The sequence below is a fragment of the Octodon degus genome, unplaced genomic scaffold (genome assembly GCF_000260255.1).
Source record: "Octodon degus isolate 3935 unplaced genomic scaffold, OctDeg1.0 scaffold00065, whole genome shotgun sequence".
Classification (NCBI taxonomy): Eukaryota; Metazoa; Chordata; class Mammalia; order Rodentia; family Octodontidae; genus Octodon; species Octodon degus.
In genome coordinates, this window is record NW_004524641.1 from 6,455,092 (window position 1) to 6,471,201 (window position 16,110).

Here is a 16,110-nt window from a genome sequence, read left to right on the forward strand (position 1 = left end):
CATTGTCTGTGACTGTATAAGTATTACTGTATGAATGTATTAATAATTTTAACATCTTTGTTGAGGGGGCTTGTCATAATCTTCATACGTGTCATAACATACTTGTGTGATTATCTTAGTATAAATCGACAGAAGTGAAATTGCTGCGTCAAAAGGAATTGTCTGCTAGAAAGACTGTCAGGTTCTATTTCTACCAGCAGTGAAAGTCTCTGCTTCCCCAGATTCTGACCAACAGTGGGCTTTTCAACATATCTTCTAACCTTTTCAAGTTTGATAAGTGAAAAATAGTTCCTCAGTATATTGTTTTGTTTACTGTTTTATTTAATGACTTTGTGAGGCTATAATTTTTTGTTTCACCATCTTAAAATTTATTTTGGGAATTATTTCTTTTTTGACTGTTAATTTGTGTATTAGCTTGTGTTGTGTGTGCAAATTATGATTTTCCTGATTTTACATTACCTTCAACTTTGTTTATATCAGCGGCCTACCAAAAGTAATGTAAGTGAAGGAGTTCCATCACTTGAGTTTTTAAACTTATTACTACAAAATTTTAAATTGCTCTTTTATTAGGTGCTTCATTATTATTAAAAGTCATACTTAATCCCTAGAAGTATAAAAATATTTTTTTTGCCTAAAACTTTAATTTGTATTTATTTTTGAGATATATCACTGTGTAGTCTAAGCTGGCCTTGAACTCATTGCATAGTCTAGAGTGGCCTTGAACCCATGGTAAACCTCCTGCCTCAGCCTCCCAAGTGTGAGGATGTCAGCACTAGGGCTGGCTTCATTTTTTAATAGCTTGCTTTAAGCAATAAAAATGAAGGTTCTTAAGAAAAACTGTTGTTTTAGAGTTCATTTAGTGTACACACAGCAAGCATATTTTGTCTATACAGTTGTGTTGTTTTTGTCTTGGTGTGTTTGTTTGTTTGAGACAAGGTCTCACTATGTAGCCCAGGCTGGCTTTGAACTCCCAGTGATCCTCCTGCCTCAGCCTTCCAAGTGGTAGGATTATAGGCATGCATCACCACTCCTGGCTTTATATAATTATTATATCTGATTGGTAGAAATATATTGAATCCAACATATTCTGAAGTGTTCTACAAAGATCAGATAGGTGGCTCTGAAATTTTTTTTGTTGTTGTTGTCTTAAAGGAATATTGGCCCTTCTCATTTAAAAGAAAGAAATATGAATAAGATGGCATTTTAAAAGAACTGATTTCATGCATTCATCTTGAGAGAACTGTTTTGTTTACCTTTGTGAGCAAGATGTGAAATAAAATATTCAAAACTATAATCATTTCACCAATTTTCATTGAGCAGAGCCAAACTTTAGGAACTAGTAAGAGAGATAGTTGGAATAAAGTAAGATTCTAAAGGCATTATTGCTGTAGGTTTTCTAAGGATTAAGCATCAATTCATATGAAGTTATGCAAAATCTTGTTTTCTTTGTCAACATTTCAGCTTATGTCTTGTTTTTCTCACCCTAAGCAAAAGATACTGGATGTTTTAACTACTCCCATCCAGAGTTTATGTTTTTCTGATTCACTATATTATTATTAAATTATTATGGGGGAGCAAGTTTAACCATTTAGAAAGACAAACTTAAAATTATTAATTTTTTTCAGGTCTTATAATAGATACTAGCAGTGATTATGTTTAATGCTGAAAACATGATTTTTTTTTTTTTTTTTTTTTTTTTTTAGTACAGAGTCTCCAGGGTCTCACTACACAGATTCATAGTGATCCTTCTGTTTTCAGCATCTCAAGCACTGGGATTACAGGTGCATACCACCACACCTAGTCTGAGCTGCTGTCTCATCATGCCCCAGGTGCACGGCACAACAAGGATCAAACCCTGGTCCTGCATCTGGCTAAGCGGGTGCTTTAAGAACACATGATTTTGCTAGGAAATCCATTTTAGTTCTCTCCCTATCTTTGTAGTACAGGTCATTAATGTATATCTAGCATGTAGAGATCTTAAATCAGATTTTCTGTTTAGGGAGAAATTTTGAACTGACTGTTGAACATTTTTCTTAAAAAAATATAAGCAGTTAAATTACATGTGACTTTTGTCTTTTTTTTTTTCCTTAGAGTTTGTCCTATTTTCAAACAATGAATATTTCATCTTTATCCTTATAGTTCAATTGAAAATCTTTCCCTGCTGTTTTTTAGTCCTTTGAGAACCCTGTTGTTAAAATGTTTTAGTTTTGTGCCAGTTAGTGTTTCCAGACTAGGTTTGCTCAGTCTGTGAAATAGAATTTTTGAGTGTACAGAAGCATACTGCTCCACCTGAATGAAAGTCTTGGAGGAGAGGCAAGAAGTCATGAGTTAATGAGTGAACTGAATTGGGTTCTCTGTGAAGTTGCTAGGATGAATAAATTTGTAAAATTGTTTTGTGTACCACTAGCCACAAACATTGCTCTTTTCTTAGGATTTAGGAATACAGCAAATTTTAAAAGGCTAAATTAACTGGAAACAGTAAGTCTTTGGCATTACCAGTAGAGCAGAAAACCTGTTTCACTCAAGCCAGCTGTTTGAAGAGAGTTGTAGGAAGTGGGGGTGGACTGGAGCAGAAACTATAATTGTGTTAGATGATGAGATCCTTGCCCGTGAGACAACAGCATGACTCCTCCTTGTCTTTACTTATGCTATCCCTCTGCCCGGAATGCCTTCCCTCCCTTCTATCTAAATCCTATCCACCTCCACGAAGCCTTCTCTAACTACTGGAGCCCACATTGATGTCTCCCTGTTCAGAACACCTATGGCATCTAACAGCCAGCACTGCATCGTTTAGCACTGTTTGTCCTATGGCAATTTCACATACTACTGAGTGTGAGTACATTAAAATATAAATGTGGTGAAATATGCATTTTCTAGTAGAATTTGAAAAACAACAGATGTATTGTATACAGGAGGATTTACAGGCTACAGAAGGATTATAGGCTACACCTAGATTGTGAGATTAGGGGAGGAGGGCGGGAATTTAGTTTAAACGTACTAAAAAAATAACAGATAAACATTACAAAGTTTATAGAAGTGATTTTGCTAGCTGTAGTGTCCAAAAGCATGTTTTAAAGAACTTTATTTAGTAATGAACCTGATTTGTGTTTCTAGAAGTAACATTTTCATACATTTTAATTCAAATGTCAGTTCTGGAGTCAAGAGCTTTCTTCTGGCTTAGGCTAAGATGCTTCGGTTCACTCATCTAAGCACCTGTCTCTCAAACTCTGTTCTTGCTATCAGATATGGAAATGTGATGTCAAATTTTGTGATGTGGAGAAAGTGGTATTTGTTATGCTTATGTATATGATTTGGGATGTCTTTGCATGGTTTATAGGAGGTAAATTTTAACTGAAGATAATTTGATTTACATGTGTCTTATTGAATGCTAAGGGAGTTAAGAATAGCTTTTACCTAGGTTTTTAAAGACTTTCAGTCAGTATGCAGGTTTTGCCATTGGAGTAAATGTGCTTAAGTTTTGTTTAGTTTAATGCTACTTAAACTATCTGTATTTAATTATACTGTGATTAATTATTGTATATTTTTTCTTAGATATATATGTATGTTATCTAATATTATGGATTTTCAAATAAAGATTAGTTTTCCATATAGTGAACTCAATTGAATTGGCCAAATGAATAGCTATTACGAATGTTTCTGATGAAATAGTAATTAGCTTTGCTGTACCTTCTTTAACTTTGAAGTGTCCTTTTAGTATATGTGCTGCTGAAGTGTCCTTTTAACTACATAATTCTTGAGCATATTTGTAATTTGACAGCAATCATTAATTCTGAAGTAAAGTTAATATATAAAATATATTTGAACTATATGAATTTTCCTTAGATTTAAAATGGTCTTGGTTTCTGGTTGACTTCATGGTGATAATGTCTTGAAGCTCAATATGAGGATGTGAGATATAAATGACAATGCCTATTAGAAATTTTTATGAAAGTGTGTATTTTCTGTTTTTTAGAGGTACCAATCTTGGGAAAAAGAAACAACACATTTGTCATATACCAGGATGTGGTAAAGTGTATGGGAAAACCTCGCATCTGAGAGCACATCTGCGTTGGCATTCCGGAGAGCGCCCTTTTATTTGTAATTGGATGTTCTGTGGTAAAAGATTTACTCGAAGTGATGAGTTGCAGAGGCATAGAAGAACACATACAGGTTATTAATATTTTTCTTGTTATTATTGGGATTCAAACCCCTAGACCTTTCCCACACTTAAGCACACACTCTGCCTCTGAGCTGTACCCTCTAGCCTTTCTAATTATTTGCCTTTAATAGACAAAAATGAATTACAGGGCTATGTGACTTCTTTCAAATGTCTTGTACCATACCTTTAAGTTGTTTTCACTCTTGACCCATTTTATTCTTCTTAATGCTGTAACAAGACTAATTCTTTTGATAAATTTGAGTGTTTTACCTTTTTTATTTTGGTATCAGTGAAGTAAGGGACCTTTGATCAAGGAGTAGCCACAGCATTGTTGATATCAAAACTCTTCACTTACATGGTGTTGTATAGTTATTATGAGTTGGACTTAGGCCTGATCCAAGCTGAAGTCTTAACTTTGTATAATTTTTTCCTGCTACCATGTAACAATATATAAACAGAGTGTTCACCAGTGTATGCTCAACATTGAAGAATTGAAAAATAAATATTTGCAATTTGCAGAGAGCTTAGAAGAAGTGTGGTGAAGTGGAAAACAAACATGAATTTTGAAGTCTTCTACATCTGGATTCCAATCCAGGTTCTGTATTAGATCACACAAATAAGCTGTCTCTGAGAGTGCTTCATGATTAATTTGACCTTAAAATAAAGGTATAAAAACTGTGAAGCGTGTTATGTGTAAGATTCTCTCTGCTTTCTTTCATTCTGATTTCTTACCAGGTAGCTAGACAGATGAGATTAACTTGTATACAACTGCAACAAACAATATAATTAGATATAACAGATTTTGTGTTCAAGTTTGTGCTGTTGAACATGCTCAGAAGGAAAGATTATTGTTTGGGATAGTAAGATTGTTCTTGGGTAGTGAACTGAGATCATAGACCTTAAAAACATCCTCAACAGAATTTTACTCAGTGGAATATGATCGGTAGGTTGTAGAAAGGAATAATGTAGGGGGGAGGTAGTCCTTGGAGCAAATAAATTTGGGTTATTTGTTAGCTAAGGTAAGTACTAGGCTAAAGAAAGTACCAAGTACCAATGGCGTAAGGCACTACAGTACTTTGTTGGACTTTTCCATGGAATGCATCTTTAAGTGAAGAGGATGTATGTAGTATTTCCCGACATCATTTGATTATTTTGTCATTTGATATAGACTGATGTCCCAAGAGAAATTTCAGGAAATACTAGGAATATCACCTGGGAAAATGGTGATATGTTGACAGAAATGAGAGGCCATTTTATGAAGCTAATAACATGAGTGAAGATGAGTTTTACATAACCAGTGGGACATCTGAGCTATTAGTTTCAAGTTACCCTTGCATTTCTATAGCTTTTAGTACAGAGTTGAGGTTTTTAAAGTGTATAAAATTCAATATTTTTGGAAGAGGAATATGTCATGGATTTGTTAGATTGCAGAGGGCATAACTAGCATTTCATTGCATTACAGTTTATAGTTCAGGCATGAAATCTGGTATGAACCTACTGACAAGTGCTGGAATGAGGAAAAATAACCTAGGGAAATGTTGACTAGATTTGATTGCTTTCTCTCTGGATTACCTTTTGGTTGGGCTTTGCCTTTTCCATATTTCTCTTATCTAGTAAATCTTTGTAATAGAAATTTAGTCTTTTATTTAAAGTATTTTATTCATGTTGGAAAATACGTTAACTTTAACAATATATGAGGCTTGTTCTTGGTTATCCATCCGAAACCAGATCAGTGAGCTGGTTCCATTATTAGAGTTAATCAATCTTGGGCTGGGGAGATGGCTCAGTGGAATAAGCGCGTCCCTGGCAAGCGCAAGGGCCTGAGTTCAATCCCCAGTTCTGGAGGGGTGTGTGTGTGTGTGTCTGTCTTTTGGGGCTGGGGAGATGGCTCAGTAGAATAAGCACTTGCCTGTTAAGCTCAAGGGCCTGAGTTCAATCCCTGGTTCCGCAAAAAAAAAAAAAAAAGCCCAAATAATTAATCTTATTGAACCTGTGCTGTATTTGAGAAGTACTGTTTCTTGGTTTCATTATTATTGGAGGTTTAGTATCATGGGCCATGACATATTAATATATTTATAGTTATAATTGTGTGTGTATGTATATCTAGTTACATTTAGAATTTATAGGTCAAATGAATACTTTCACTGAAACTTTGTAGTCTGTTAAGAGATGGCTATTTTTGCTTTTTCTTTTAATAAAGGTATTTCAAATCAGAGTCAAGAGTAGTTGGGATATTGAAGTCTTATATGAATGTGAAAAGCAGTAATATATTTAAGGATTGTTTTTTGAAAGAAAACATTTATTTTGGAGACAGATATTGTATAATAGAAATTTTGAAGGAAGGGACAGCTCATAGAACAGATGCAGTTTTAGCAGATTCATGCTCCTCACCATCAGTTTACTTTCTGTTTCAGGAGCAAGACTGATAAGGCCACCACAATAGAATTTCAAAAACTAAGTAACCTAATTTTCTTTTTAACAGGTGAGAAGAAATTTGTTTGTCCAGAATGTTCAAAACGCTTCATGAGAAGTGACCACCTTGCCAAACATATTAAAACACATCAAAATAAAAAAGTTATTCACTCTAGCAGTGCAGTGCTAGCATCTGTGGAGGCTGGGCGAGATGATACTTTGATTACTGCAGGAGGAACAACACTTATCCTTGCAAATATTCAACAAGGCTCCGTTTCAGGGATAGGAACTGTTAATACTTCCGCCACCAGCAATCAGGATATCCTTACCAACACTGAAATACCTTTACAGCTTGTCACAGTTTCTGGAAATGAGACAATGGAGTAAATATTACACAAATACTTATTCATTGTGGTTATTTTTATACAGTAGTGAGAAGAATATTGTTCCTAAGTTCTTAGATATCTTTTTATTGATGTGCAAAAATTTTTGGATTGACAGTAACTTGGTTATACATGACACTGAAATGCCTTACTTTGTATGATATTCCATAGTATATTAAAAATGGTAAAATTGCATGGGTTTTGTAGGTACTTTTGGAATCTAGAAGAAATGAAATTTTACCAAGTTATATAAAGAGAAAATTGAATTTAACAATGCGAATGGTAGTCTAACCAAATGCATCAATCCTGTGTGGTTTAGTGTAAAAATGAGAACATGTTGGTATTTATCTATTGTAAGATAAAAAAAAGTTGGTGGGTGAAAGAAATCATGTTATGATAAAAATTTTTGTAATTTTCTTGATGACTGGAATTTTTATTATGCATAACTGACAAATCAAGTTTCCAAGCAAATGTTACATAGTGTAGGCTTTACTTAGCTTATCAATTTGTCATTTTGAAGCTAATTATTTTAATTAGGTTAACTATGTACAATATTTTAAGCATTACTCTTGTAAGATTTTGAAAACTACATTTTAACATGGAACTCTAGGGATAGTCACCTTTTAAATCCTGATGAAAAGCCATGTTTAAGATTTAATTTGCCAAAATAATGTCTTGTTAATATTCTTTTGGTAATGAAGTTGGGCAATATAACCATTGTTTAAAAAAGTTTAAAATGTATAGGTTGAGGCATTTGGGTGGCAAGAAAATATTATAGTGAGTTATCCCTTTTCTTCAATATGGGAGGACCAAAAAAATAAGGTGTATTGCGTCTTAGCAGTGATTTTTATTGAATCTTGTTTCCAAAACCGTTATGTCTGCCAGGGCCTTAAAAGCCATTATGTAAATTACCAGTAAAGTATAACATATGCAAACATAACAAAATCACTTCCATAGTGACTGTACTCCAAACATATGGATATTAGTCATAGAAAAATAGAGGTTTTATGATATTTTTTTAAGTAATTTTCTTGTCTAGGTAGTCTGCACTTAAATATCAACGATTTTCCTTTTTTTGCTTCTTCCCTTAAAATTTATATGTATCCAATACACTTAATTGAGAAATGTATGTTTTTTATTATGCTGTATTTTCTTTTTATTTTTTAATTATTGTTTATATTTTCAATTAAAAATGTACAAAATAAAGTTACATTGCTGGTCTTGTAAGAGCTATACAGTTTTCTTAAATGCATACCTATAACTGCAGCAGTTCACCTCTTTCAGAAATTTGGAATTCTGTTTATTATCTTTTAAGACCACCTCAAATTTAAAGGCTACCTTATTGTACGTTTAAAGTGTATTATAACAGTGTGGTAGTTAATAAAACACTATTTTTTTCCTTTTGAGTTTGTTGTATTCCTATCTATGTATTTAAATTTTTGTGATGGGGAGTAAGAAAATCTATGTTGTTTTTCTTTAACTTACCAAATTCTTGATTTCAGATACTGAAATGATAAACGTATGTTTATTTTTATAAAAAGCCATATATAGACGCTGGATGGTTTAATATTTTGCCTGAAAACTAACATGTTTTACTTTAGGGGAAAAAATTAACTTTGAGCTTACACTAATTCATAGTGATTTTATTGAAATCTTTTTTCAAGTGGGTGTTGCAGGTGTGTGGTTTTTTTGACACAGGGTCTGGCCGTGTAGTACAGGCCGTCCTTGAGCTCATTTCTGTAGCCCAGGCTAGCCAGGAACTCACCACAGTCCTTCTGCCTCAGCCTCAGCCTCCTGAGTGCAGGGATTACTTTTGTGCACCCCCATCTGACCATTTATCATTCCTATTTTGCAAACCATTTTTGTGTTTCCTGTTTTAAAGCAATACAAAGTATTTGGATTTACCAGGAACCTAAATTTACATAATACGTCTCAAAATGATAGCATGAAAAATCTTTGGTAGTCATACAGGCAGGAGCTATTCAAAAAAGTAATTTTGAGTGTGAATATTTAATCATGATAAAAGACAGAAGGAGAAGAATGGAAGAAATAATGTTAACTTCCTTTGCCACATATACAGTAGTAGGAAAGGTTTATATACATGGGTTATAGAAATTAATCAGTGGAATGTGAGATTATTTTGAAATTTTGAGGATTAGAATTAGAAATTTGAAACTCCTTGAAGGTTAGTTTGCAGAATTTATTATTTAAGAGCGGAAGATTACATTGAGGCTGTCGCTCACTTGAACAAAACATCTGTTGAATCAGGAGTAAAACCTTTTTAGATCGAGCTGTTTTTAAGTAATCCTGAAATTTTTACATAGAGAACTTGATTCAAGAATTTCTAAACATTTAGAGAATGCAAGGAAGAAAAGTCATGAAAATTAAGTCTTGATTTTCTCAGTACTCTGTAGGAATATATTAGATCTTTTTTCCTAACGAATTATTCAACCTTAAGTTTAAGCAGTTTTACATAGTTCTTTTTTTCTACTTTTAAAATGAATAAACTGGAAATGTAATACATGAAGCATTCTGAAATTGATTTTTATAGTTGCAAAATCCATATTTGTATGATTAACAGATGTGCTGCTCATATATGTATCTGTTATTTATTAGACTAGAGTTAACTAGTTATATTCTGTATGTTTACATAACAGGTAATTTCTATTATAACATAGTCATCTAGTAGATTAGATGTTTGTATTCTGTATGCCTCACAGAAAATAATCACTTAAGTACATCTCATTTTCTAGATTGGTGTGGAACGACTTTGGAAAGCTACTTAACCAGAAAATGTATAAACCTTTAAAAGAGCTACACCTATTGCAGGGTCAGGTGCCTTGTAAATAACTTTGGCCCTTAAAATAGAATGTTTAATATATTTAAAAGTACATGTACAGATAAACTGAAGACATGTCATACGTTTGATAGAAAATAGTTTTTAACCAGTATTGTTAATCAGAAAATGCCAGGCAGCATTTTTTAAAGTCTGTGTAGAGCTGGGTGTGGTGGCACACACCTGCAATCGAAGCATTTGGGAGGCTGAGCCAGAAGGGTAACTGAGTTGAGGCCAGCCTGCACACCGTAGGAGACCGTGTCTCAAACAAAAATGTGTGCCTGGCCTCATCCTTGACCTACTGTGTTTTGCAGCAGGTCCTCAGGTGGCTCTGGTAAATAGTCTGTGTTAGAATCACTTAAAATTGAGCGACCGTTCCCTTACAATCTAATTATATAATTAATCATGGTACTGCCTCCACTGGTTTTCTGGAGTTTACATTTCATTCAGTATTTGAGATTTTGCATTGTGCATGAATTATTTTTTAATACTTGGCTTTTAAATTAGATTGACATGTTAATCATGCTACCCGCTAGACATTTTGGTTTTTCAGTTTAAATTATGTAAAGTTGGTAAAAATTGGCTTCAATATAAATGAATTCTTTGTTTTAGCAGATACAGTATGTTTAAAACTTAACTGCCCCGAATGGATATTCAGTCTTTTGTTACCGGACTGCACAAAACAAGTTAGTTGACTGATACCTTGAGAATAGAATTTGCTATTTTAGTGAAGAAAGGCAGATGGTTGGAGAAAAAAATAACTGACAATTGTATATTGATGAATATTGGGAAATATAAGAATTAAAATAACATTAAGCTACCCAGAGGTGACCGTTCACAGTTTTTCTTTTAAAGTATGTGACAACTGAATTTGAAAATTTAGTTTCATTTGTACTGTAAAACCTTCATGGTATGTTTTCTTAAAATACAGTGCGGTGGTACAAGATGGCTGAATTTGTATTTGGGGGAAATGGCTCTGGTCTTGTCACTTGAAACTAAGTTTGAACAGAAGCAGCATTTTTTTTTTTTTTTTTTTTTTAAAGAACTGAATTGTTTGTGGACAGAAGCATTTGTGAACGGAGGCATTCCTGTATTTACTACAAGATGTGCTGTCATGTGACAGCATTTCACTATGATCAGTGTGTTAAGAAATGACGCATTGAAAAACCTTTGTCTCAGCCTATCCAGTTCCTTTTTTGTTTGTTTTTAATGGCAAAGTTTCGCATTTACTAAAAGGAAGGAACATTGCAGAGTTTGGGCAAGTAGAAGTAAGAAAAGGGCTGAAAATTTTTTTCAAGTACACCCTACAAAGAGGTACTGTAGCTCCATTTTGTACTTTAAAACTCCCTTCTAAATCCATGCTAAGCTATGTGCTAGATATGTTGGATGATTTTTTTTTTTTTAATGTTCTTTTAAAACTCGCTTGTCATCCATAAAAAGGCTACCTAGTAACAGTACTTCTAGGGTAGTTGTGAGGATTAAAATGTTAACATTTACCACGTAGTGCAGGCCTTACAGGAAGGACTTCCTAGGATCCCACAGCTTCTACCACATTAATTCTTAAGACCTGTAGTGAAAGGACCAGTGTTCTGTGGTTTTTATTGTTTGGCTCTGATTTACCCTTGAAGCCTTGTTTCTAAAGCAAAATATGCAAGGAAACACTGAGTCTAAATTGCTAGTGGGTGATATGCCTGAAGTGCCTGCCCCATCAGAAAGGGTGGAAAAGGAAAGGGATGAAGCATGGAAGTGCCTTTGTTCTTGAGTTTTATTTTCCTGATAGAGAAACTTTAGTATTTCTAAGAATAAGGCAAAGAATCTTTAGTTTCATTTTGATTGAAAGATGAAATTAGCGATTTATGCCCCTTTTCTGAGTAGTACTTCCTGTTGGCTTCAGAGAGGAACTTTTCAAATTACTGAGCAAGTAGTGGACATTTGGTGAAAGTTGAGCCATTGCAGTGCTTTATCTTAAGAACATGGAGTTGAAAAGATTATTTGGGAGGCTGAATTTGCAAAGATGCATCGGAGGAAGGTGGAGAATAAACTAAAGGTGACAGACCTTCAACATTGGAAGAAAAAGATAAACAGAATGGCTTTGATCTCTGATAACCGCAGCTTTTAATCTGATGTTTGTGCCTGTCTTCAGTTTCTGCCCTTGGAATTCTGAGTCATTTTAAAACCTTACAATGACGCTGTTTCAGCATAGTGGTAGCACACCTGTAATCCCAGCCCTCTGGGGAGCTGAGGCAGGAGGATCACATGTTTGAGCCCAACTCAAAACAACTTTTAGTGAGACTTTTCCACTCCACTTTTCTTAGAGTTAAGGTCATTCCTTGTGACCAGGTAATCCCAGTGAGACTGTCTCTGGGTCTCGGGACACCCCATTAATCAGACCATTGGGTCTGTGGTCTCGGAATATTGACATTCTGCTAGCATCAGCCTTACTTCATGCCGTGCATGTTTTCAAACTCCGTAAGTTTGCAGTTTTAAAGCAATTTGGTGGTAGTGGCGATTGAACCTAGGGCCACTCTATCACTGAGTTAATCCCCATATAATTTTATTTTTTCAGACAGGGTTCACTATGCAGTTCAGGCTGACTTGAACTCTTTGTAGCCCAGGCTGGCCTCAAACTCCGTGATTCTCGGGCCACAGCCCTCTGAGTGCCGGGACTGTGGTCGTGCTCCACCATGTCCGGTCCCATTTATTTTCTACTTTGAGACAGGATCTTGCTAAGTTACCAAGCTGGCATTGCTCGTCAGAGTCTTCTGCCTCAGCCTCCTGAGTAGTTGGGGTTATAGGTGTGTGTCACAATGCCAGGCTGTCCCTCAGATTGACTTAATTACTTAGTTCTGCTCATACCTCAATTAAAATTCTTAGTTGTATTAGTTGCATCTTCCTCAGTTTTATTAACGTGAAGTTTTCATCATACGACTTTTTCATGAAATGTAAAGCCTTTGGTAAAATAGGGTAATGAAGCCGCAGGTCCTGGATGTATACACGGCTGGACTTCGATCTGGCTCTGCAGCTTAGCTCTGAGACCTTGGTTTTTACCTTCCTACCCTGAGCTTCAGTTTTCTAACTTATGAAATGACAATGATAGCCTCATCTCTATAAGGTGCTTTCGCAGATAAATAATGTACTGGTAAACGCACACAAACTACTTTCCATAGTGCCTGGCATGTATTAATACTACTAATGTTAGCTTTGGACAAACCAATATTCTTCCTACAGTTAAAAACAACTTGGGGGGAGAAAAGAACAACTGGGCCACAGATACAGCTCGGCAGCAAAGCTCCTGCTAGTATTTGGTGCCTTTTTGAAATGAAACATTGTAAACATATCTGTGTTTCCATCATTCAGCTTTTTACATTGATACCATTTTTACATTTGCTTGTTTCGCTGAAAAAGAAATGGTTCGAGCGCTTGCTTTGGCAGCACATACGGTTAGAGCTGTATTTCAAAATCTATAGGCCTGTCTTCTTCCATTTATCTCCCTGTGTCCATAGAGGTACCTGCTGCTGTGAATTCGATGTTTGTTAAAATGATACCATGAATGGCTTCAAATGCTATTATATGTATACCTAGACAGGACTGTTTTTCTGCTTTTGAAACTATAAACAATATCCTGTTTGTAACCTTCTGCTGTGTATCACTTGTTTTTGTGGGTACAGCTATGCTAACATTTCTCTAAATTAATCCTTTCATGCTGTATAGTTCATTGAATGAGTGTATCACACATTTATCAATTTTATTGTTGGTTTCGGTTTTTCCAGTATTTCCCAGTATGCTAAACAATACGCCAGAGCAACGTTTGGCATGTTTGCTTGTGCACATGTGTAGCAACTTCTGAGGTACACATCTAGATACTGCATCAGTGTCCAACAGGAGGCTGCCAAATTGACCTCCATGTTCTTCATATCAGTTCTACTACTACCTGTGGTTTTGGGGAGTTCACATCTTCCCTAGTCCTTGGTCTTGGAAGATGTTTTTTTCTAGTGGGAAACAATGCAATTTTAGGATTTGACAAAATGATTCTATATTCATTTGGGAAGACAAGCGAGTATAAGAATTTTTAAAGGACCCCCCAACCCTAGGCATAACTAAACATTAACTGTACCAGAAACAGTGCATGCATTTCACCAGTCCCACCTTTTAACTTCTTTAACCAGGTCAGCTATGGCTTTCCCCTCTTACTTGTTGGGGTCTCCACACAGTAAACCCTTTGGAGTCAAGTATTTTAATTTTTTTAAAAAATATTTGGTACAGGGTCTCACTATGCAGCTTGGACTCATAGTGATCCTCTGCAGTGCTGGGATTACTGGTGTGTGCCACCACCCTGTCTTGGTGGCCAACTCAGCACGCCTGGGGGCAGGGCCGGCACAGCATGTGGTACCAGCCTGGGTCATTGTGCTTGCCAGGCACGGACTTGGACCACTGAGCTACCTCACTGGCTCAAGGGTCGAATATTGAAGGAAGGTTTAAGTTGTAAGGAAGACTTAAGACCAGTTGGCTGTTTCTCATGGTGTCCATTGAGATCCTTTGCTTTTTAGCATTGATTTTAAAAATATTGTTAATAAATTCTACCTACCATTTTAAAAATGTATGCGCTGGTGCTATCTTTCAACTATGGTATTTTGTGTGTGCTGTTGTATATTGTTTTTGTTTTTGAGACAGGGTCTCACTATATAGTTCAGGCTGACTTTAGACTTGCTATGTGTAGCCCAGGCAGGCCTAGAACTCTCAGTGATCCTCCTGCCTCAGCCTTTCAATTACTGGGATTACAGGTGTGTGCCACCGCACCTGGCTGTTTTGGATTTTTATTGTAGGTATGAGTTGTTTGCCCCTTTCTGACTGAGGCCAAACTCAGTGTCTGGCTTTAAAGTCTTGGTGTCTGACAAGGAAGCCTTTCCAGCCTGCCCCCCTTTTGTCCTTTGAAATAGTTTTAGCTCTTCTTAAACCCTAGGTCTTTCTGAATCTTAGGATTAGATTATCAGGTCTGAGCAATCATTAATATTTTCATTGAAGCCACAGTGAAATCATTAAGAGTAAGAACATAAACTTCTTACCCATTTATTTAAGATTGTGTGTGTGTGTGTGTAGCAGGTCATATTACTAGGAATTGAACCCATTGCCTTCACACTGAGCTACATCCCCAGTCGGTTGATCGGTCTGTGTCTGTCTGTCTACCTATCTGGTGTCACTTTGTAGTACAGGTTGGCCTTGAACTCACATATAGCCTGTGCTGGTCTCTCAACAATGGTCTGCCTGTCTCAGCCTCTGCTGTGTTGGCATTACAGGTGTGCTTGCACCACATGTAACTTTGAATCTTTATAAGTTATTTTGACTTGGAAATGTCTTACCCCTCCTATCTTATATTCTTAGACAACTTATTTTGTTACTGCTATAGTGAGCATGCTTTCTAAAATTACCTGTTTAAACTGATTAGTGCTGGTGTACATAAGGTCTATTGTTGATTTTTGTCTAATAGGCTTATATAACTGCTAGTTCTAGTCTGTAGATGCTATAAGATTTTCTGTGGAGAGAGTTACACTGTATTGTCCTCAAAAGATTTGTCTCTTCATTTCCAGTTTTTACACTTCTCATTTTTGAAAGAAATATCTGATTGCCTCAGCAGCTTGTTAGTGTATAGAAGTGGTTAGGGCTAGCCGTCTCTGACCTTTCTTTCCTTCGCGCGAGCTTATTTGAGCCTGCATTAGAGTCGGCCTCCTCTCCACTCAGAGCTGAGGTGTAGGTGAGCGTCATGGCGGTGCTCTGGGTTTTCCGACTCCCAGCTCTGTGCATTTATTTCCAGTGCTAGGTCTGTCTTAGGGCATGTGGAGGACTGATGGCTCATCCTTCCGTGAGCATGAGTACAGTACGTGTCCTCTGCACTTGAGATAAATAATGATCTCTTTATAGTTTCTGTCTTGACGGTCAGAGAGGCTGATGACATTATGACTGCAATCACTTTTCTGACTTTGAAAATTGTCTATCTAGTTCTGTGGGTGTTTCCCATTATAACAATATATTCCTTTTACTTAAATGCTAGGGCTAGACTGGCTTCCCCCAGTACATTCCTCTAAGGGCTCTAGCATAACCCTTCTCGATGTCCACCCATGTGATGTCTGAAACATCACGCCCCATGCGTGAGAGCCTGAGTGTGGCTTCTGCTCAGGAGGCACCCACTAAACCTTCTACGATTCAGAGCATAGAGCCGCACTTGCTGGCCTCCTAGTGTGAAACCTCAGACTTACTTGAGAGGCCAAATTCAGGGTAAGCAAAGTCGGAGAAGTTGTTGAGGCTTATCTTTTTTTTTTTTTTTT

The 16,110-nt window shown here is 36.1% G+C and overlaps 1 protein-coding gene across 1 annotated transcript in view; it reads left to right on the forward strand.

The window, feature by feature from the left end:
* The window catches only part of Sp3 (Sp3 transcription factor), a 53,849-nt gene extending 45,489 nt beyond the window's left edge, over positions 1-8,360 (forward strand). The window contains exons 6-7 of the mRNA XM_004634750.2: positions 3,974-4,170; positions 6,642-8,360. Of these exons, the coding sequence (XP_004634807.2) occupies positions 3,974-4,170; positions 6,642-6,958 (514 nt within the window). The 3' untranslated portion in view covers positions 6,959-8,360. The remainder of the gene's footprint in view (positions 1-3,973; positions 4,171-6,641) is intronic.
* The last annotated feature ends 7,750 nt before the right edge of the window (positions 8,361-16,110 follow it).